General features: G+C 40.9%; 1 protein-coding gene across 1 annotated transcript in view; it reads left to right on the top strand.

Moving 5' to 3' along the window:
• Positions 1 to 25443, top strand: part of LOC145415366 (retinol dehydrogenase 13-like) — a 252244-nt gene that overhangs the window by 95647 nt on the left and 131154 nt on the right. Inside the window, exon 3 of the mRNA XM_080284650.1 lies at positions 5708 to 5832. Within this exon, the coding sequence (XP_080140776.1) occupies positions 5708 to 5832 (125 nt within the window). The remainder of the gene's footprint in view (positions 1 to 5707; positions 5833 to 25443) is intronic.

Here is a 25443-nt window from a genome sequence, read left to right as displayed (position 1 = left end):
CCCTTGTCCGTAATGGATTGTATTATATCTTTTACTTTGGTTTTGCTTCTGATATAGCTGTAAAACAGCTTTGGTTGATCACTACTTTTATTTATTATATCCTCCTCAAACTGTTTTTGGGCTTCCCTCCTTATTCTTGTATAGTCGTTTCTTGCCTGTTTGTAATTATTATACGCCCTTTCACTATTGTGTCTTCTGTATCTATTCCACAACAAATCTCTTCTTTCTTTTGATTTTTTACATTCTGTATTGAACCATTTCTGTATTTTCTCATCTGCTTCTTTGTGCTGTGGGATGTACTTCTGGACTCCTATTTCATAAAATTCACAAAATTTTTTATATACAGCATTTAAATCTTGTCCTCTAAGCTCATTTTCCCAATCAACTTCAAAGAAATACTTCTTTAGGTCTTGATAATTTCCCTTTTTATTGTTTAGTCTCTTTTTGTAACTGTCATTGCTGTTTACTATGTCATATGCTATCCTGAAGTTATAATTTAATACTGCATGATCGCTTTTGCCGAGTGGAGGGTGATATATTAAACTGTCAATGTCATTTTCTTGCCTAGTAAATATTAGATCTAGCACTGAAGGTACATCAAGTCGTCTTTTTCTAGTGGTTTCCCTCACATGTTGCGTTAAGAAAAACTCTTGTACGAGATCCAGGAGTTTTTGGTCCCAACAGCTTTCTTGGCTATTTATATCTAGAGTATTCCAATTTATATTTGTATTGAAGTCCCCAGTTAGTATAATTCTTTCCGATTTCTCTTCCATTTTATGTAGCAAGCATCTTATACTCTGAATTGTACTCTCTGCCAGGTCCTCATATTCGTCTCTTTCCCATGTGTTTGATCTGGGTGGCATGTACAAATTGGCTACAATTACATTACCTTCAGATGTGTCGATCTCTACTGCAATCAGTTCTACTTGTGATGGTATATCAAGGTTTATTTCCTTGACTTTTAGATTTTTCTTAGTTAGATTTATAATTCCTCCTCCTTTTTTTAAATTTCTGTCTCTTCTCCATATATTGTATTCCTCTAAGTTTAGTATGTCTTTGGATATCCTTGGTGTTAATTTTGTCTCAGTTAGGCATATTATTTGTGGTTCATTTTTTCTGACATAATCATTCATCTCTAGTAATTTAGATCCCATTCCATCCACATTTGAGTACATCAACTTTATCATCTTGTTTATATACTTGTCATGACATGGTTCTACTAACTTCCTCCTTTTTCTTCCATCCTGTTTGTGTACCACTTTCGTACCTGCAATCCTATTACAGTACAATCCCAGTTAACCGGGTGGCTTGGGGAATTTACCTTCCCGGTTACAGATTTTTCCCGTATTTCTGATTTTCAAGTCAAATCTATACAAAGGCTATCACAGCAGTAAATACAGTTCAGGTACTCACCAGTCACATTAGGGGTTACACTAAGAGATTCTGCCTGAAAAACTGCCTTGTAAACACACACCATGGTCATAACGCACGTGTGCAATGTCTAGCAACTAGCAGTACTGCAAATTACACCAGTCCATTGTTTACCGAATTACTGTATTCATTATATGTACTGTACTCATAAAAATTGAAAAATAAAATATAGAAATAAAAGCTTGAACATTTATTAGTGAACTGATGATGTGTTAAGACTGCACTGTAGAATTATCACAACACCTGTGCCCCCACATGAGTTTGTTTACGTTTCCGACTGTTCTTCTTCTTCCCTACCTGACCTCCATCACTCCACCCCTCACCCGCCACTCAGCTGTTTTGCAGAAAATAAAATAAATGATGTACGTATGAAATGCAGGCATATTATTTATTTATTTTTCTTCCAACAAAGTAAACTTTCATTCCTATTAACATTTATATTCAGCCATTAGTGTTTTATAATGTTCGCCTTTTTCAAGTCTGTTGCATATGTCCAGCTTCTGCTTCAAGGTAAGCACGATACGCTTACGTTTAGTTTGCACTTTAGGCATTTTGGAGTGTACAAATTACCGTCTATCAGAGGAACACAATAGCAAGAGACCTTGTTTACTGTCTGGTGGCAAAATGCAGACTGGTGATTTTCGGAAGGTGTGGAGGATGACTGAATTCAAGTAGGGGAAAGAGGGGGAGAGGAGGGGTGGTTAAGAGGATTTGCTAGGGATTTACATCAGCCGGAAATGCCTTCACCTCGCTTTGTCTGACTTCCCCCAGCCTCGTGTGACACAATCAAACGGCGGTTTGGCGGTCCATTCAAATTGGCGCACAGTTATAACTTACTGACATTTTTACCAGCCCTTGAATTTTCCCGTTGTTCTGAGTATTCCGTTTGTCTGGATACCGGATTGCTGGGATTGTACTGTACTTTCTAAAAAAAATTTCTTCTTCTCCTCTTCTGATCTTCCCTCATTTTTTGTTTTTGCTTCCTCCCTTTTCTCTTTCAGTAATTCCAGTTCCTCTTGTGTTAGGCATCTTTTTATCCATACATTTTTGAACTCCTCTTTTTCCATAAGATCTTTGCATTTTTTAGTATCTCTTCCACAGTGTTTACACTTTGGAAAGTCACCTTTAGAGGTCTTGTCTTGCTTTTCTCGTATTTCCTTAACCTTTTATGTTTCTCTATGTCTTTACTACAGATTTCATCTGATACTTCTTTCAGTAAGCTCATTACATTTGCCATCTTTTTTTTGTCTCTAGTGATCTTGTTTTTAATTTCTTCCTCTTCTATACCAGTGATTACTATTGATTTATTTATTTCTACTGAATCTCTGACTAACTTTGGATTGATTTGGATTATTCTTTTCACTTCCTTTTTAATGCTTTTTTCCTCCACCCTTGTTTCTAAGTCTTTCTTTACTTTCACCATTTCAGCATACGTGGTTTCTACATCAAATTTGTATCTTTGCACAGCTTCATTCACCTGTGTTATCTTCTCCTCAATATCACTGCTATGGTCCATAAGACTGCTTGCTTGTCTAATTGTCTCTGTGTCATTTTTTAACTCTTCCATAACACTCTCGTGATTGATTACTGTACTTCCCATTTCACTCACTTTCTTCCTAAGCGTACTCAATTCCACTGTTAGTTCACTGATGGTTGTGTCTTTCTTATTGGCCTCCCTTCCTATTTTTTCTATCTCTTCCTTTTGCAAGTGCATTTGCTTCTTTATTTCATCCATTTCATTTTTGAAAGCCATTTCTAGTTTGTGTACACGTTCAACCAGTCTATTGTGAGTCTCCAACCAGTTCTTGGTAGAAATCATCATTTTGCTTTTTACTTTTATCCCTTTTCTTTTCCAAATTTGTTTTACTGAAGTATGTATCCATTTTGTAATACTAAATGAAGAGAGTATGTACTTACACTTTCCCCGTGTTGCTGTAGTATAAACAAACCCAGCTGACTCAACGCATCGTGGTTCTATGTTCTGTTTGAACCAGTCTTATTTAAACTTATTATTTCTTTTTCTTTTAATAATGAAAAATCATTTAGTCTAACCTGGTATAGAGCTTGACTCATTCAAAGATACTTATTTAGGTAATGCCTCTGGCCGTGTTGGTCTGGTATGGAGCGCCGGTAACGGACGTCTACCTCCGACGATGCCCCTTGTGTGTGTGTGTGTGTGTGTGTGTGCGTGTGAAAGAGAGAGTGTGTGTATCTGTTCCCATTATATCACATGAATGGCTTGAGCTATCAACCTGAAACCTTCGGGGTATCAAGATATGGCCAAAATCTTGGCCGAGTTCGAAAATAGGCACTTGGGGTCAACGTCAAGGTAACCAAAATGGCTGCCAAAGGTCAACTAGTTTTTATCACTTGTCTTTAGCAGCATTATATGTCATGAAGGGCTTGAGCCATCAAGGGGGGTAGAAACCTGTACTGTACACGAAATTTATCAGTTGAGCCATCAAAATGAAACCTTCAAGGTGCAGTAAAAGTCCTTTAATCCAGACTGCAGCAGCCCACAGACTGTCCGGATTATCAGAGTTTCTGAACCATGAGACAGATACCAGAAAATGTTAATCATTAACCCATTGATAGGCTTGATCTCATATCGTTTTCCACAAAACCACTTATAAAGAACTGTCTAACTGTGCCATTGCTTGTTCCTGAAGAGTTTTCCTTTTCTCACATCCCTTCATAGACTGTCCACTCGCAGCATATTCCCTCAGTTCCTTGGATTTATTTTTACAGTCATAAATGGTTGATCAGTCTACATTAAACTCCTGCATTAAGTCCTACACCAGTGCACCCTTCTCCAGCTGTTGTACTATTTCTAATTTCTTAGCAATAGTAATTGTAACATGCTTCCTCTTCTAACCAGTAGTAGGTGGTGTAGTGGGAGCCATTCTAGTGAAATACTGAAGAAAAACAGCAAATTCGGTAGACAACGCATGGAACGTACAACCGCACAATCAGCTGGGCAAACATACAGTCGGGAGGATTTGGAACCTCCAGAATGTCGGCACGGGTTGTTGCCTAAGCTTTGGGTGCAGAATTGGATAGTTCAGCGCACCGCTTTTGACTATTTTTCGATAGTTCTCTATTTTTTTTATATTTTATCTCAATTTCATACCCAAAAAAGCTCAAAGTGACCCTGGGTTGAAAAGTCCAAACCATCGTGATTTCCAGACCATTGGGTGTCAGATTAAAGGACTTTTACTGTATCCAGATATGGCCAAAATCTTGGACTTGGCCAACAGCATATTCTGGCGGTCACCTAACATTCAGCTACCGAATGCTTTTCTTACATTTAACATAGATTGGCTTTTTGCGAAACGCGGTGACTGAATTCCCTAGAGTTTTGATAATTTTCTTCAAGTTTGGTTTCTAGGTAACTTGTACTTTATCCAACAACATATTTTGGCGGGCGATTAGCATTCAGCCCTGGAATGTTTTCATTTCATTTCATTTGTTTTTCCTTCCTCAGTTTACCTTCTGTAAAAAAAAAAAAAAAAAGTCAAAGTTCAAGGTCAGAGGACAACATGAAATATTCAGCCCATAGACCAGCTGACGGGCATGGGTGTTGCAGTGTCTGAGTGCCCTGTCTTGCTAAATATGATTTAATTGTTAATGTCCCATTGGCTGTTTTACTAAAGTCTTAAGATAATTATCTGAGTATTACTGTAGAAAATGGTTGAAAATACAGAGTAGCTTATTAAGCTACCAGTTTGACACACCTAAATATTTCAGTTATGTTTGGCTGTTCATATGTTGCTGAAGTAAATAACAATAAAGCAGCATTCTGTCTGCACAATTGGTCATATTTCATAAACAGAAAGATTGTTAAGTGATTTTAAAAACTTGTGTATGTGCAACTATCTTTCCACACATTAATTTCCCTTTTAATTCAATAAGCCAATTAGGTTTAGGCCTATGCAGATACAACAAGACAGTCATTACTTTTTGTTTTATATGGAATATTGGTCATAGATATGTTATGTAAAACTAAATTATCAAATTCAGTTAGTTCTTAGCATGGGAGTACAGGCTGTCAGAAAGAAAAAGAATAAAGGGGAAATGAGGAAAAGCAAGGGAAAGGAGATCCTTGTCCTCATATTTCTACGCCCATGCAGCAGCCCACCTTGATAGTGGACTGTGTCATTTTACAGGCCAACTATCAGTTATTAATTGTGAGAAGTGTAAACTAAGTAATTGAGAGGGCGTTGGAGAGCCATCAGAGATTATGAGAATACTGACTGTTGATTGATTCTTTTCTTAGCTGAGATCAGGACCAAGACAGGCAACAGGAATGTGGAGGTGCGCCACCTAGATCTCTCAAGCCTTGCCTCTGTAAGGAAGTTTGCTCAGGACATCCTGGATTCGGAGACAGCCATCCATATCCTGGTGAGTCACCCACCCACCTCACAGGGCCCCACTCTTCTTATCTTAGGATTCTCATTGCTCCCTTTTTCTGAATGGTAAATTACAAAATATGGTTCATTACTGAAGGGGTTACTGAAAATTGCTTCTAACTCACCCTCACCCTGAAATCTTTTCTCTAAGAAACATTTAACATAAACTTATTGTGTGGTTGTGAGAATTACTTAAAGGCTGTCAACGTAATTTACAATTTTTTGCTAAACCCTTAATAGTTCAAATTGGCAAATGTGACCCTGAAAGAAAAGAAAGTGAGGAGGGAGACTGATTCTTTTGAAATCTGAACAAACTCAGATGATGTACTTTTATCAGGACCCTCCAGCAGTCAAGCTTCATTCAGGTATCTTAAGTGTAGTGCAAATGGGAACAGTTAATTGCATAATATCTCTAGTCTCTCTCTCTCTTATAGTACACCCTCATGACCTTCTTGACAAGAACTACACTATCAGGCCCCTCTTTGTTGTCATCATTCTGTCGTAAAACAGTGCCATCTCCATTGCTCATACAGTAGCTTCTAGTATGTCAAACAGTAACCAGCCATATAAAATTTGAATGTCTTATAATGTGACTGAGGTAGTGGTAATGTGGGGAAGACTCCAGGATGGTTGAACATACATACTCGAACCTCTGTCTCTTAGGAGGCAATGGGAGAGCTGAGTCTAGATAGGGGAAGTCAGGTACATCCACACCATTTTGCCCAAGCCAATTTTTACTTTTAGTGAAATCTGAGGGAAAACCAAGCATATTAATGTGAAAAAAGAAAAATAAATCAGTAGTTTTGAAATGTACAGCAGTGAGTTACTTCAGGTGGGAAGGGTATGTATATAATACCTGGAGCAATAATTAATGAGCCTTCAACAAATATGAAAATCTGCAGAAGAATTCTAGATCAGTGAGGGTAATTGTTGCCCCATCGGATTGTGATCATCAGTCGATAAAGTGAGTTGTTATGGGATTAATATTATCTTGTTCATTACTTATACAGAGCATAATGGTGTTCAGATGATGATAACATACAGGAAAATATTTAGGTGCAGTATGCATTAACCCTTCAAGACCGATGCTGCTCGATCATGCTTTTGTGTAATTTGACACGCCAGCCTATCCCACATGATCGTTGAACACACAAAAAACTGGGAAAGGGTAACTCCGCCCCTTTGGTGATGTATATGGGATCAGCCCAATGAGAGCTAGAGTGTTTGGGGTGGTATGGCGTGATTGGCCCCCTAAGGTGGGGGAGAAGGAACCTCCCCCCCACTAACTGTCACTTTACCTCCCTCAGCCCCACTGCGTCATCTTTGCACTGTCCTCTCCCAACCAACCATACCCCAACATATCCCCTACAGCGATGTGTGTGTATAGCAACCCTTCTCCCCTCTTACTCCTCCCCCTCCCTCCTCCCCTATCTCTCCATCCTCCTCCCTCCTCCAGCCATATACATTCCACCTCCACTTTTTGCCTGGCTTTTGTTGCTATGGGCGTATTCCACACTGACAGCTTGTTTTATCAACTTCACATTGACATTAGTTATGTATATATAATTATTTACTGTAAATAATGCATTTTCTGTACATTTTCCATTTTCGCCCATGGGGGATCAGTAACTTTTTGCATCTTTGATGGGCGATTGTGCGATAGATATTTGGTCAGTCTGGCTGAAACATACATTCTCAGGTGAGTAAATTCAGTCTCTTGAAATGTGGAAGAAAAATTTTTACCTTGGTGAAAGTAAAAAAATCGACCCTGTTTTGCAGCTGGAGGGACAGACCTGCTGAGCGAATTGCATACTTTAGGGGTTAAAAAGAGTACCAAGGAAAGATAACTGTCATACCCATTCCTTGGACTGAGAGTTATGTTAACCCCTTAACCGCGGGGCGTCACTTGCGTGACGCTCGGGGCAAAGGATCATACCACTGGGTGTCACTTTTGTGATTCTGTGTTCTTTTGAATTCACCTGGGCTTTCAAGTGGTGCCTTGTATCATCTCTCAGTACTTCCAGTGTCCAGCTATAGTCAGCACTGCTAATGTCACATGTACTCCCATCCATTGTTGACAGTTTAGCCATTTTTCCCCTGTCCTTGACTTCCCTGCTTACCTCCCCTCCATTACCCTCTCCTGCCTGCTCAGCCGCACCTCGCTATGCAGATGCTGGATGTATTTTCCCACTCATTTTATCCATTGAAATGTGCCCTATGCCCTATTCTTATACAAAATAATATATAAAAGAAAGAAAAGGTAATTGATACTACCATATATCTGGAATGTGCTAATTATCGCCTGGCAACACCCCATGTGCACTCGTTCGCTAATTTCCCCTGTTTATTTCCCCTTGAAATATGTTGTATGATCTATTCTCCTAATAAAAATATATATAAGAAAGGAAGGGAGAAGCCTAAGTGATATTTACATTCTCCTGGAACTACCTAATTTATTATCTATTGTCTAGATTTCCAGCCAATCATTTCATAGCATATGAATTAGCAGCTGTCACCACACTGACATTGTCAACCCTTCTCTGCCAATATATGCCACATCATTCAGTTTACTGTTGTCTCTCGAGGTGAAACCAAGTCTGATTCGAGCCCTTCCACTTCCGCCGGTTCTGAGCCCACTGCAAAGGGCCCTGTGCCCTCTACCCCTACTAAACCTCGTGTGGGAAGGGGTAAAGGGCTAAGTAACTCTCCCCTGGAACGTGAACTGGCTAATTTGTCACTGATTATGATGGACAATGACTACGATCTTTCTGGTGACTCTTGGGATGAGGCAGCGGAGGAAATGGTGACAGAAACCAGTAGTACGAGTGCTTCTGTGTCCCAAGTTCGTCCTGGCTCCAAGGGAAAGGAGCCCTTAGTGCAGCATGGGAAGGAATTTCGGAAGGGAGTGAGTGTGTTCATGAATAATAAATGACAGCTCCGTCTCAGAATACCAGCAGGGAACGAGCACTGGTGGAAAGCTCATATGCGCTCGTGATTTACATTGGTTTTACAGTGTTTTTTCTTTTTTGGAATATGGATTCCAAACTACTTGAAATTCATAGAATAGTGTTTGTAGTGATAATATCAGGCAGTGGTAACCATGTTACGGGGTATCGGGAAGTGTAAATTGGAGATTTGTTACCCAACTTCAAAAGTCTCTACAAGTCCTACGGTAGTCGACGAAGGCTCAACAAACATCCCAGGAGATAGCTGAAAGTATGTGCCATATGCATATGTGATTATAATATTCTAGGAGAAATAACTGATTTTTAGCAAATACACGTAGTTTTAAAAAGTCAGTCGGAACGCGATTATCGCCGCGGGACAGGCACGGCACGCTCCTGACATCCCCACGGTTAAGGGGTTAAGAAACACATAAGTAATTCAATTTACTCCACATTTCATCCATTGCATGGAGTTACAGTACTGCAGTCCTTCATTCTGCGTGTACACACACACACACACACACACACACACATATATATATATATATATATATATATATATATATATATATATACTGTACATAAACATATATAGTATACATAGATATATCTATATATGACTATATATTATATACTGTATATATATATCTATCTATCTATCTATTGCCAGACTCCTCAATCCCGTTTGGGGTGGCCACAAACAAAACGCCTCCATGTCGCCCTGTCCCCCGCCATTTCACTGCCCAGCTCCCAACTCACACCCCCATCTCTCATATACCTCTCCACCCCATCCCTCCATCTCATCCTCGGCCTCCCCCTCCCTCTTCCCCCCCCTCCACCTCACTCACATACAGTCTCTTCGTCAGTCTTTCACCCTCCATCCTCTCCACATGGCCAAACCACCTCAGTGTGTTCTTCATAACACTTCCTATCACATCCACATCCACACCACAACGCTCCTTTATATCCTCATTTGTCAGCCTGTCTCTCCATGTGACTCCATAGGCTCCTCTTAATTAACTCATTTCCACTGCTCTCACTCTTGACTTGTGTCCTTCCAACAATGTCCAAGCTTCACTTCTATATGTTAGTGTTGGTATCACAATGCTGTCATGTAGTAACTTTTTCACTTCCATGCTCACTTCCCTGCTTGTTATCACTGCTTTCAAGGAACCAGCAACCTTTCTTCCCAGCTGTACCCTTTCATGCACTTCACCCTCCAAACTTCCATCCTTACTCATCACACTACCCAAGTACTTAAACATACTCACATTTTCCAGTTCCTCACCATCCAACCTCACTGTACATTCACTGACTTCACCTCTCTCAAAGACCATCACTTTACTCTTCCCTACTGTACATTCACCTTTAGATTCCGTTTCTTACACACACTCCCAAACTCATCCACCAAGCCTTGGAGCTCTCCTTCGTCTTCACTCAACAACACAGTATCATCTGCAAACAACAGTACATGGAGTTTCCAAACAATACCCTCTCTCACCAGGGCCACTCCAACATCCACTACTCTTCCAAACAGTTTCGGCGACAGCTGTCGCCCTCTTCAGTGGATCTACAGACCACTCTTGGTCTGTAGATCCACTGAAGAGGGCGACAGCTGTCGCCGAAACTGTTTGGAATACATCTTTTTTCGTCTGCCAGTGTGGGTTTTTGTATCCTATTTCATTGTCACGATAGTGTGACTCTTCAGCCATCCACTACTCTACCTTGTACCTCTTTTATTACCCCATCCATGTACAGATTGAACAACCATGGAGACATGACACATCCCTGTTTCAGCCCAACCTTCAAAGAGAAAAATTCACTCAGTGCACCATCCACATGCACTGCAGCCATAGCGCCATCATACATACTCTTCACAGCATTCGGCAACTTTCCACCTACTCCATATATTCTTAATACTTTCCACAATCCTTGTCTATCCACCCTGTCATATGCTTTCTCCAAATCCATGAAAGCCGCATACAACTTATTTCCCTTCTCTCTCTATATATACAGTGAAACCTCGATATAACAGACTCCAGTAGACCAGAATTTGCTTTTATCAGACTCGAGGAGCTACTTGACTAAATTCGTATATATCGGAGAAAGTCCGATAAAGCCAGAAGCAGCCCGGACAGCCTGACCACTTCAGCTATGTTCACCACAGTAGGGTAAATAAAAGACGTGTTTATCAGTGTACAGTACAGTATTGTTATTTATATTATGCCAGTTGTTTAATGTAGTAAAAGTATAACATAGTACAGTACCGCAATGATAGTCAAGACAGTTTTACTCCTTAACCCCTTCTTTACCGAAAATGTGTTTTGATGTACCCCCGTACATCGCCAGTAAACACCCGTGAGACACCGGAACCGCTACTGTTGTACGCTGGTACACCCTCTAATGAATGGCAGCTTATGGGCCTCAGGGTAGCCCGGTAAGGCTGTTTCTGAGGACCTCGTGTTAGCAACAGCTCTGTGTTTTGACGACAAAGACTGTGACAAAGTTCTGATGAATTCTGACATCATAAGATACGTCATGATTGAGTTGCGGTAGCACCAATGGCTTGCTCACTCATCTGTGATGTAACCTCTTTTAGACCAATCATTATTTTATTTATAATTTCTACTACAGATATCGTACTATATTTTCTGCTGACATATGGTCAAATTTACACCCCTTGGCCTGCCTGAGAGATTCAGTTACCACGCTTTTGACCACGAGAGAGGGTGTACAGGATATTTTTCTCTCATGGCATCTCTGGCAAATTCCGATAGTGACGAGTTTATTCCTCATGAGGATACTTATTTAGATGTATCAGATGATGATGCAGCAGTGTCTGATGTGTCAGTAGATGACTGTGATCCTGAAAATGATAGCAAAGTTGATGTGAGTGAGGAAGGAGGAGGAAAACAGTAGGGAGCTTAGTGACGCTGCACTCTTGGCAACAAGTGGATCAAGGTCGCCATCACCATTACGTGTGTCCACATACTTCATGCTTAGCTTACAAGGTAAATAAATAAGCCATCCATCTGTGCAGGACATTTTTTCAAGTCAGTTTGTAAAGTAGTTACCTGGGTAACAGTACTTTAGCATAAGATATGTAAACTTATATACCGTAATGATTTATTTAATAATAATTTTTTATTACCAACATCATGCTGGGTTTATGTGATCATCAGTATACAAACAAATAAAAAAGAGTGAATAGTTTTGACGTGGCAAAAAATATACACTACCCCTCACACTACGGGAGGGGGAGCTATCAGGTCGGTATGGGGGGTAAACGTAATGTTTACATTTGGGGGAGGGGTTGGTAAAGAAGGGGTTAACCGCGGGGCGTCACTTTTGTGACACTCGGGAGCATGGGATCATACCGTGGGGCGTCACTTTTGTGATTTTGTCTTATTTTGAATTCGCCCAGGCTTTCAAGTGGTGGCTTGTATCATCTGTCATTACTACCAGTGTCCAGCTATACTCAGTTCTGCGAATGTCATTGCACTCCCGTCCAGTGGTGACAATTTAGCCATTTTTCCCCTGTCCTTGACTCCCTTCCTTACCTCCCCTCCATTACCCTCTCCTCCCGCCTCCCCAGCTGAACTGCGTTACACAAATCCTGGGTGGATGTTTCCACTCGATTTATCCATTGAAATGTGCCCTATGCCCTATTCTTATACATAATAATAAATAAAAGAAAGAGAAAAGGTAATTGATACTGCCATGTGTCTGTAATTGGCTAATTATCACCTGGCAGCACTCCACGTGCACTCGTTCGCTAATTTTCCCTGCTTATTTCCCCTTGAAATATGCTGTATGACCTATTCTTGTAACAAAAATATATATAAGAAAGGAAGGGAGAAGCCTAAGTGATATTTACATTCACCTGGAACTACCTGATTTATTATGTGTTGTCTAGATTTCCAGCCAATCTTTTCATAGCGTATATATTAGCAGCTGTCACCACACTGACATTGTCAACCCTTCCCTGCCCCTAGGCCACATCATTCAGTTTACTGTCATCTTTCAAGGTGAAACCACGTCTGATTCACGCCTGTCCTTAGCCCTCTGCAAAGGGCCCTGTGACCTCTACCCCTACTATACCTCCTGTGGGAAGGGGTAAAGGGCTAAGTGACTCTGCTGTGGAATGTGAACTGGCTAATTTATCAATGATAATGATGGACAGTGACATACGATCTTTCTATCTATCTATCTATAGCCCGACACCCTAATCCCGCAAACGGTGGCCGCAGACAAAACGCCTCCAAGTCGCTGTCACCCACCATTTGACTACCCTCCCCCCAGTTCACTCCCCCCTCCCTCATGTACCTCCCAACTCCATCCCTCCACCTCATCCTCAGTCTTCTCCTCCTTCTCCCTCCCTCCACCTCACCTACATACACCCTCTTAGTCAGTCTTTCATTCTTCATTCTCTCCACATGTCCAAACCACCTCAGTGTATTTCTCCTACTATTCTCAGCCACATCCACATCCAGCCCACAAAGTTCTTTCACTTCTTCATTCGTCAACCTGTCCCTCCATGTCACTTCACATGCCCCTCTCAAGTAACTCATTTCCACTGCACTCACTCTTGACTTGTTCCCCTCTTGCAAGGTCCATGCCCCGCTTCCATACGTCAGGGTAGGGATCACAATACTGTCATGCAGTGACTTCTTAACTTCCATAGCACCTCCCTATCTCTCATCAATGCTTTCAGTGAACCAACAACCTTCCTTCCCTGCTGTACCCTTTCACTCACCGCATCCCCCAAAGTTCCATCCTTACTCATCACACTACCCAAGTACAGTACTTGAATGCACTCACATTCTCCATGTCCTCGCTATCCAACCTGACCATGCATTCAGTGACTTCATTCCTCTCAAACACCATTACTTTACTCTTGTTTACATTAACTTTCAGATTCCTCTTCCTACACACTGTCCCAAATTCATTCACCAAACCTTGCAACTCACATTCATCTTCACTCAACAATACTGTATCATCAGCAAACAACAACACCGGAATCTTCCAAATCTCACCCTCGTTCATTAGAGCCAGCCCCACATCCACCGCCTTACCTTGCACCTCCTTTACAACCCCGTCCATGTATATATTAAACAGCCATGGAGACATCACACAACCCTGTGTCAGTCCCACGTTTAGATCAAAGAACTCACTCAGCTCACCATCCACTTGCACCGTAGCCGTAGCTCTTTCATAAATACTCTTCGCAGCACTCGACAATTTCGCCTCCTCTCTATATATTCTCAGTACCTTCCTCATATCTTTCCTATTTATTCTGTCATAAGCTTTCTCCAAGTCCATGAAGGCAGCATACACTTTCTTTCCCTTCTCTAGATACTTTTCCACTAAACATCTTAGAACAAATATCTGATCTACACACCCATTCCCCTTCCTAAATCCCCCTTGTTCTTCACCAACCGCTCCTCTGTTATATGCCTAACCCTATCAGTGAATATTGTACCATATATTTTTCCAGTCACACTAAGAAGGCAAATACCCCTATGGTTACCACATACTTCTCGCTCCCCTTTTCCTTTGTATAAAGGAACAATTATACCTGATTTCCAATCCTCCGGAACCCTTCCCTCTTCCCAAGCCAATCTATATAACTTCTATATCCACTCCACTGCAATCTAACCCGCATACATTAGCATTTCACTACACAATCCATCAATTCCTGGGGCCTTTCCCATCTTGATCTTCTTCATTGCTTCCATTATTTCCACCCTACAGATCTCTTCCTCCCTCTTCTCATCTGTCCTTCTCCCAGCCATTCCCCAACCACTTATACTCGCACTGCTCTCACTCTATGCATTCAGCAAATCCTCAAAGTGTTCCTTCCATCTCCTCAATTTCTCTTCTCCACCAACAATCTGTCATTCCTAACTTTCACTTCCCTGCTGTTACCCCTTTCACACTGCCTTACTTTACTTCCTTCCAAAACAATTTCTTACTCTCCCTCCATTTCACACTCATATTTCTCCCAAACTCTTCATCCACTTTCTTCTTACTCTCCTTCACCAATCTCTTTACCTCCCTTCTCCTTCTCACATATACCTTTCTCTCTTCTCTCTCTCATCTTCTCCCCTACCTCTACTCACTAGCCATTCACTGTATTCCTTCTTCTTTTGTTCCACAGCTCGTTTCACCTCATCATTCCACCACGCTGTCCCTTGCACAGCCCTGCATTTCTTCCTCACCCCATAAACCACCTCACACGCTGCGCCTATCTCTTCCGTGAATATCTTACATACATCATCCACCCCTTCCATCTGCTGTAACTCATACCTTCCCAATTCTTTCTTCCACTATACTCTTATACTCTGCCAGTTTCTCACTGTGTTGCAATTTCTCCACTCTTCTCACAGGAGCTGTTTCCTCCTGTCTTCCCCTTCATCTCTTCAACCATTTTGTCTGCAGCCTTACCTTGGCCATCACTAAGTGATGGTCCGAGATTCCATTCCCCCACCCTCTCCACACTCCTGCATCCACCACTTGTCTTCTCGTTCGCTCATCAACACACACATAGTCTATCATTGCCTTTCGTTCAACAAGTTCACCATCCATCCTCCTCATAACTCTCCATGTATACCTGTGGATCATCTTATGCCGAAAGTAGGTGTTAGCTATTGCTAACCCCTTACCGGCACAGATGTCCAACAAGGCACTACCATTCCCATCTTTGTGGTGACTCTAAAACAGTGCAAGTGGAAATGTAAATAATGTGTAAATAATGTATAAATAGCAAGTGAAAGCAACGAATGTAAATATAACTGAACAGTGGAAAACAGTATTATAAGTTACTGCAAGTGCCACAAATGGTTGAAGTCAAGGATGCACACTTGCTTTCGAATGAAGCCTCTTCACCATTTCTTTGATTGTAGCAAATGTAATGTTGGTACAAACAAATGACACCAATCACATTCAGTGAACTACAGTTTGCACAACAATATATATCTCAAATCATTGTATAACTCATAAAATTTACATGTAAGCTGAGTCCATGGGGAGGTAAAAGGAACAGCCACAGTGATGACGGTTTTCAAATGTAGATTTTTCTGCTGTTCATGTTATATATATCTTTGTAAGCAATGTATCACGAAACTAAACAGACAGCTTACGCCCCCTTCTCACCACTCTGCTGCTCTCCCAGGTCAGTCGGTTGGTCTGTCTGTCTCTGTCTCTGTCTCTCTCTCTCTCTCTCTCTCTCTCTCTCTCTCTCTCTCTCTCTCTCTCCATGATGAGCAGGGGAGTATCACTGCAGCCCGGTACTGTACATACACCCTCACTGTCGGTACTTCCAAGTTCCACACCCTTTCATATAGGTAACCTTTAATTATATGGCCTTCATAATTATAAGTTACCATGCATTCTAAAGTACAGTATAGACTTACTGGTACTGCAGTATACAGTATGTAATGGGCTATGAAAGAAATTAAGGAAATTTATCAGGTTTTGACACTTGATAGCTGTGAGATGACATCAGCTGGCTGGTGGTACGTTGAATTTCCCACCGAGTGACTGGCTGTTCCCCTGAGCATTTTACCTCCCTAGGGATGGATATAATAATATTGACTTTTATCAGCTATATAACGATCTGGGATATAACTAGACTATCCACACTGTACAGTACAATCCCAGTTAACCGGGTGGCTTGGGGAATTTACCTTCCCGGTTACAGATTTTTCCCGTATTTCTGATTTTCAAGTCAGATCTATACAAAGGCTATCACAGCTGTAAATACAGTTCAGGTACTCACCAGTCACATTAGGGGTTACACTAAGAGATTCCGCCTGAAAAACTGCCTTGTAAACACACACCATGGTCATAACGGACGTGCGTGCAATGTCTAGCAATTTGCAGTACTGCAAATTGCACCAGTCCATTGTTTACCGAATTACTGTATTCATTATATGTACTGTACTCATAAAAATTGAAAAATAAAATAAAGAAATAAAAGCTTGAACATTTATTAGTGAACTGATGATGCGTTAAGACTGCACTGTAGAATTATCACAACACCTGTGCCCCCACATGAGTTTGTTTACGTTTCCGACTGTTCTTCTTCTTCCCCACCTGACCTCCATCACTCCACCCCTCACCCGCCACTCAGCTGTTTTGCAGAAAATAAAATAAATGATGTATGTATGAAATGCAGGCATATTATTTATTTATTTTTCTTCCAACAAAGTAAACTTTCATTCCTATTAACATTTATATTCAGCCATTAGTGTTTTATAATGTTTGCCTTTTTCAAGTCTGTTGCATATGTCCAGCTTCTGTTTCAAGGTAAGCACGATACGCTTACGTTTAGTTTGCACTTTAGGCAATTTGGAGTGTACAAATTACCGTCTATCAGAGGAACACAATAGCAAGAGACCTTGTTTACTGTCTGGTGGCAAAACGCAGACTGGTGATTTTTGGAGGGTGTGGAGGATGACTGAATTCAAGTAGGGGAAAGAGGGGGAGAGGAGGGGTGGTTAAGAGGATTTGCTAGGGATTTACATTAGCCGGAAATGTCTTCACCTCGCTTTGTCTGACTTCACCCAGCCTCGCATGACACGATCAAATGGCGGTTTGGCGGTCCATTCAAATTGGCGCACAGTTATAACTTACTGACATTTTTACCAGCCCTTGAATTTTCCCGTTGTTCTGAGTATTCCGTTTGTCTGGATACCGGATAGCTGGGATTGTACTGTACTTCACTGACTATTGTACTCTATGTTTAGAGCATTTGTTTGTAGTAAATTTATGTGTGATACAAAACAGAGAAATAGTGAATAGGCTTCATTCAAAAACAAATTGTATCCTTGACTTCGACAGTTTATGATACATATTTAACTTTTTTAGCATCCTCTGTGAAATGCTAATTCCTTCATATTATTTTTATGTTTATTTTCATGATTATTAACATTGCTGAAGAGAAGTACAGGCCTGATTACAAACTGAGAACACATTACATGGGTAGCTACTCGAACATTTGATACAAACCAATCACCAGTTTTCACAGAAAGTGGACATGGCTTCTAGGCCTTAGTTGCAGAAAATCGGTATAGTATGCCTGCACCCAGTTGGCTTAAGGCAGGCCGATTACACTTGGTTCACAGACTACACACACATCCAAAGCCACTACAACACTACAGTCACAGTCACAAGCACTTCCCACCCTACATACAGTCTCTACCAGACAGCCTAAGCCACTGGGTAGAGATACATTGGCTGTATCGTCCCTGCTTCAGTAGGGATAGGCCAGTCTTGCAGTGGACCTCAACAGTTGTTGATGATAGATATATATATATATATATATAATATACAGTAATCACCCTAATATCCGGACGCCCAATAACCGAACATCCCCACTAACCGAACCTTATCGTCCTGGGATCAAACATTCCCAAAATGGTCCGAAAATCCAAAATTATTGGAAAAAAAAATCGATTTTTTGCCGTCCGTAATTTCAACTTGCCGCGCGCGCCGCGTGAGAGCATTGTTTTGGTTCGTCATTCCTCCGACGTCCGATAGAGCGCCGCTGCATCCTCCCCACTTCCCACCTGTCTCTCACCGCGACAAGACCTGCGCTGTTCGCCATGGCTGCCCACGTGCTCGCTTTTGTGGTGGTGCCGTACTTGCTGCAAGGCCTCCTGCTGCTCTCTGCCCTACTCTTAGTGTTGTGCAGTGAAAAAAACGGTGTGTTGTGTTAAGGTTTTCAAGTTGGGAGAAAAGACTAAGTAGAAAAGAAATTTAACGTAACTAACCTTCTTTGTTTTGGCTTTGGAAAATTAAAAAAAACTTGGGAAAAGTTAATGTGCAACACTTAAATTTAATGGAACATTATTTGGACTAAAGTGAACACTGTGAAAAGAACGGACTTCTGTGTGTTAGTGACTAAGTTCAGTGCAAGACTTCAGGAAGAGTGTAGTGCAAGTGCTTCAGGAAATCGTTCTTACTGTCAGAGTCCGAGAGGAGGCGGTTATTCATCGAGGTGGCCAGGGACTTGCTGTAAGTAGCCAGAATGTTTCATGTTGTACTATTTTCCATACTATATTTACCAGAATGTTTCATATTGTATTTTTTCCCATACTATACTTACCAGAAAGTGTCATACTGTACTTCTTTCCATACTAAACTTACCTCATGCATGTGCAGTAGGAATGTGTTTTTCAGAGTTCGGTTAGGTTCGGTTAGGTTTGGTTAGGTTAGAGTCCATAAGTACCAGAATGTTTATTAATGTATGAACATACTTCTAAACCCACATTTTATGTTTCTATTGCATTTATTTCAGTCATTTATGTGCCTTATTGGTGTGATTTGGGTGTTAAATAGGTGCTATGCATGTCCGGAGGGAGTTGTATAGGTGTTTCTCTGTGTTAGGGTCCGTAAGTACAAGTCCATAAGCTGGGGCCCAATATCCGGACAAAACCAATATCCGAACCTACCGATGGCTCTATTGATCCGGATATTGGAGGGGTTACTGTATTTATATATATATATATATATATATATATATATATATATATATATATATATATATATATATATATATATATATATATATATATATATATATATATACAAACACAGTAATACCTCCACTATCCGATGTAATAGAGCCAAAGGCATGTCCGGAAAGTGGGCCCCTGCCTGTTGGACTGGTACTTATGACCCTAACCCAGCCTAACTTTGAAAGCCACCTAAATAACTCCCTACCGGACATGCATAGCACTTATTTAAACCTATTTAAGACACTATTCACACCAATAATGGACATAAAACATGAAATAAAATGAAAAGGAACCAGATAATGAGGAATTAGGAGTATGGAAAATACTTAGCAGTGTACAGGGTACTTACAGCACATCTTTGGTCGCCTTCTCTAAGGCTCTGGTAGTTGTGAAAATGCTCTTAAGGCACGTACAGTAATCCAGTTTTGTGCTACTCTTAATTGTTTGTTAATGTGAGTTATAATTGTTTAACACTGCACATTCTGTTCTTGACCCTCTCAGGGTCACTCACGCGATTCGCATTTCATGTGGATTGTTCTGAAGATCTTCAGTCACTCGAATTGTGTTTCTAAGCACCATAAAATTCGCCAAAAATTAAGTTTCTGGCCGATTTGTGTCAAATTTTGACGCGTCGTAGTGAGTGCAGCGCTTTCCAATGGTAAGGCATTGGCAACACTGAGCTGCTTCACAGGGCCCAGCATGTAGCGATAAACCTCAGTCTCTTCCAAGCAGCCAGGCGGTGAGGTTGCGTCACGTGTACTGTCCCTTTAAACTCCTGCTAATTCTCCCCCTCCTGCCCGAGCCAAAGCCCCTATGGACTCAGTGTGATAATCCAATATTTGTGAGCATATTTGTATGTGATATTGTCGATGGAACATAGATATGTCACAAAAAGGAATTGTGTCCATTATCCATCGTTAGGCTTATAGGCGATATGCGTGTTCACTGTTGCGGGGTTTCGCCTCTTGCCCTCCCCAAGGCCCTATGGCGTGATTACAAATACGTATATAATGAAGTCAATGCCTAAACTGTATTTTGTGTGAAAGATATTGTGACTGGCTTGGTGAAATTATGGAACTAGTTAGCATTATGGACGCCATGAACCATAGTGTGGAATGGGGCAGGGATCACGTACAGTTTTTATAGTCGGGAAGGGAGAATTAGAGGTGTTTAGGGATGGAATTATTGTGATTCTGGTAGTGAAAATGCGTATGGAATTATGAAATATACGTCAAACATGCTGCGGGTGTTCATGAAGGAGTGTGGTGTGTGCCAATACGATAGAGTTGCCTCGTACTCTCCCGGCGAAGAATGCTGCATCACAGTCACGTTGAACCATAGTAAGGAAGGGTATAATTGCGGAGGTTACGGTGGAATCATTGTGGTAGTCATGTATTTGTGTATGATATTGAGTGAAGTGTAAGTGAAATGTGCCACGTATCCTCATGACGGCATAAATAATGGTGCATAGCGTAGGTGAGCGATACTTTAGCGGCAGGTGTGATGTGAAAGGTAACGATGGCAAGGAACGAGGGACGTCATTGAACAGGTACTGTACCTTGGTCTAACATTTAGTGATAAATTATACTTTATGTAAAATATATGTGAACTGTGCCGCGAGTGTTCATTTAGATGCATAGTGTAGGTGATCGGTACTTTACCGGCAGGTGTGCTGGGAAAGGCGACGATGCCAAGGAATGAGGGACGTCATTGAACAGGTACTGTACCATGGTCTGACATTTAGTGATAAATTATACTTTATGTAAGATATACGTGAACTGTGCCGCGAGTGTTCGTTTAGGTGCGTAGCGTAGGTGAGCGGTACTTTAGCGGCAGGTGTGCTGTGAAAGGTAATGACGCCACGGAACGAGGGACGTCATTGCATAGGTACTGTACCTTGCAACGCTGGGCAACCACAGACGTCAGTGGACAGGTACTGTACCTTTCTAAAACAATTGTTGAAATATATGATTCTTATCTAAAATGTTTGTGATATGTGCCACGAGTGTTTGTGGAAAATATTGTATCATGTGTTGGGGGAATGTTTGGGGAAGGAGGGGAAAATATGTCTGTATATATATATATATATATATATATATATATATATATATATATATATATATATATATATATATATATATATATATATACAGTAGAACTTCTTTGGTCCGGACCCCTTTGATCCGGATTTCTGTTAATTCGGACAAAATTTAAAAATAATAAGCTCCAAAAATATGTTGAAAGTAATTCTAAAGTCATTTTCAGTATCGGCGCGGAAAGCGATCGTCATTCGTTTAGTCTCAGATCACGCTAGGTCGTAACATGGGCGCCTGTTTAAACACATGCTAGCATTCTTTCCATCAACAAGTTCACCAACCATTTATATTTTTACGCTGTATTTCAAAAGTTAATACTCCTTACCATGCCCCTTAATGCAAGTGTAGCTTCTGCAATGAATAAAGGTGTTAAAAGGAAGCATGTAACATTAAGTATTGCAGATTAAGTGAAAATACTGGATAAACTAGAGGCTGGTGTTCCTCCAGGAAAACTCGTGAATGAGTTTGGTATCGGCAAATAAACTGTGTCGGACATCAAGAAAAATAAAGATAAAATTAGACAGTTTGCTTTAAAATTAGATGTTACAAACAGTGACTGTGGTGAAAATAAAAGAAAAACTCTAAAAATGCCATTGGACAAGAATTTAGAAGTGGCTGCAGCAGAAAGGCTCGCCAAACATCTTGGTCATAACAATTTCAAAGCTAGCTGTGGATGGTTATGGAGATTTAGGAAACGACATAATATAAGGAACAAGAAGGTGTGTGGAGAATCCCTGAGTGCTGATGCTGCAGCTGTGGAACCGTTCCGAAAAAAACTGAATGGCATCATTGATAGTTCAGATTTACGTCTGTGTCAGGTTTATAATGCAGACGAAACTGGTATATTCTGGAGATCCTTGCCAGAAAATACCCAGACATCAGTGAATGAAGCCAAAATCCCTGGGAGAAAATTAAGCAAGGAGAGAGTTATCAGCACTCGTATGCGCAAATGCCGACGCCAGCCACATGCTCAAGCCTGTCCTTGTTGGCAAATCAAAACAACCTCGAGCTTTCAAAAATATCATGCATGAGCTCCCAGTGCATTATTACAGCAGTGCAAATGCATGGTTTACTGGGGAGATAACATCAGACTGGTTTTACCTTCATTTTGATCCTGAGGTAAGAAAATATCAAACAGAGGTGCTTAAAATTCCTGCAGAAAATGTTAAGGCATTACTGCTTCTTGATAATGCCCCATCACACTTGAACATTGAAAAACTGTGTAGCAGATATGGAAAAATTAGGTGTCTTGCTCTGCCACCTAATACAACCTCTCTTATTCAACCTATGGACCAAGGTATCATCGTGGCTTGTAAGAGACTTTACAAAAGAAAGTTTTTGGAGGAAGTAATGGTGGTGTTGGAATCGAGTGAGGACAGATTTGATGACACAAGGGGCAAGGGGACACTCGAAAATCTTAGAAATTACAACCTGAAGTCCATGATATTTAACTGGGCAAAGGCTTGCAGAGAATTGAAAACCACTACTCTATCGAATGCGTGGAAAGAGTTGCTGTATTCAGACGATGCTGAATTTGACTTCGGAGGATTCCAGCCTCAGGATTATCATAAAACTCTGTTGGCTGCTGGAGAGACCTTAACCCTCGTGGATGTGGATGAATGGTTGGATGAAGATGGTGATGATCCTGGGTGCCAAAACCTAACAGATAAAGAAATTGCAGACAGTGTTGTAGGAGCTGATAATGTTGATAGCCCTGATGATAACAGTGATGATGATGATGATGATCTCCCTGAAAAATTACCATTGTCACAAGCCCGGGAACACATGGATTGGCTAGTGAAATTCCTCGATCACTGCCCCTACAGCAACATGAAACCTTACTACAAGCATATGAGGACTCTACGAGATATAGTAATTAAGGAGCAGTGGAATAGGAAGACACAAACGAAGATTGATAACTTCTTCAACCCACGTTCTACATCACGGTCTGCTTCTACAGAGCCTCAACCCTCCACTTAACACATAACTAGTAAGTAACCAGAATCAATTAATTTCCATATCAGTTTATTTCTGAGTAATTTATTTTATTTTTTATAATTTATAGCATCGTGATTATAAAGATCAACTGCACCTCACTCCCCACGTTGAGGGACAAGTTGAGATTACGCACTGAGGGCTGTTATTTTACTATTCATTTTGTTGTCTTCGGAGGTCCTGTACCGCATATTGTAGTCTGTTGCCCAATTTTATGTGATTACAGTTCTGTTGTCATTTTATAAATTATGGAGGGGTCAGTGCAGTCAACAGACATTTGGCCTTGTGTAACGCATGGATGCTCCAAAGTCTCACCACACTACACCACCAGCCACCCAGTGCTACCACAGCACAGTTTTTTGTAATTTTTCATCACAAGACTTCATTAGGGATGATTACTTGACGTGACAAATATTGGTTTCAATAGATTTTAACATACTGTATTTTGATGGGCATGCGGTATTTCTTGCTGGCAACATGAATGTAAAACAAATTGCAGAAACGTGTGAGCAACAGTACAAATCAGGCGTTTGCGTGGTTGTCATAGCAACCCCACACTCCTCAAGACAACGGTGCAGCAGTGCACCGCAAGTGGATGTCGTAATGCATTATTTTTTCATGACTACCTAACAGTTCCTGTATGATCATAATTTATATAAACTGCTGAGGACAATTGTGAGCACAAGGTGACTGTGGCTACCCGTAGTTGTTCCACACCACACTACACACTTTTTTTTTTTTTTTTTTTACTCCACAGGAGTTTGCTTACACAAAAATGGGTCAGAATATTCTGCAGTGTTTAGTGATTACTGTAGGTTATTTTTTGTACTTAAATGTGCTTTACTTGTACATCAAACATCAGCTTCTTGCCCATATGGGCGTTATCAGTATGCCAAAGATGACAATGTATTTTTTGCCTACATAAGTTTTATTTTTATTCCAAATTTTACAGTTAATTAATTTATTTTTTTGCCTACACGGGCCTTAGTCACTTACTACAATAATGTAGGCTAGTTTCTTGTCATGGCCTTACCTGTAAATTATGCAATACAACACTATCGTACGGTACATGATTAGTTTGGTTATTTTAGTATCCTTTCATCTTTTGCAGTTAAGTAGGGTTGACATATGCCACATATGTTAATAATTAACAAACATACCGTATGTAGACAGTTTTTGATATGAACTAGAGATTACCCTGATGGTCCGGACAATCTGCTAATTCGGACAACCCTTCCCCCCATATAGTCTGAATGAGAGAGGTTCTACTGTATATATGTGAGGGAGTATATCATGTGTGGGGGGAACCTTCAGATATTGTGAGGGAGTATATTATGTGTGTCGTGGAGCTTAGGGGAAGGAGGGCTGAAAAATAAAATAAAATAAAAATTACATATATATGTGAGAAAGTATATGATGTCTGGGGGGAACCTTTTATTATATATACAGTAAACCCTCATTATACGATGGGGTTCCGTTCCTGAAAACCCCATCGTATAGCAATCCATTGTATAATGAACCTGTTATAACATGTAGTCAATGGGGATACGTTCCCAGACCTGCCTAAACTCGCACATTCACACACCTTAACACTCACATACATGAAATATCCTTATGTTTAAACATGTAAAGTAAGAGGGGAAAAACATGAAAATAACAGTATACAGTAGTTCTTACTATTACTTAAGTAAATAGGATTGTTGATGTCCCCTCCGAGGCTAAGGCACAGTTAGGGCCTCACAGCCCTCACTCATCACTGGCAGAACTGGCAGACTGGGCAGGGCTGGCTGGCTGCACGGGGCTGGCTGATGAGTCTGGACTGGCGGATGAGACTGGGCTAGCTGGCTGGGTGGGGCTGGTTGATGGTGCTGGACCAATCGATAAGACTGGGCTAGCTGGCTGGGCAGGGCTAGCTAATGAGGCTGGACAGGTGGACAAGTGTGTGTGGTCTAATGCCGACAGTGTGAGGACGTTTTTGTTGCGTTTGCACATTCGCTGTTCACTGAGCCGCAGATGATCCATCATTGTTGCAAATTGTTCCCAT

The sequence above is a fragment of the Coenobita brevimanus genome, chromosome 102 (genome assembly GCF_032717465.1).
Source record: "Coenobita brevimanus isolate Jiangsu-jjx chromosome 102, ASM3271746v2, whole genome shotgun sequence".
NCBI lineage: Eukaryota > Metazoa > Arthropoda > Malacostraca > Decapoda > Coenobitidae > Coenobita > Coenobita brevimanus.
This window is presented reverse-complemented; position numbering and strand designations above follow the sequence as displayed.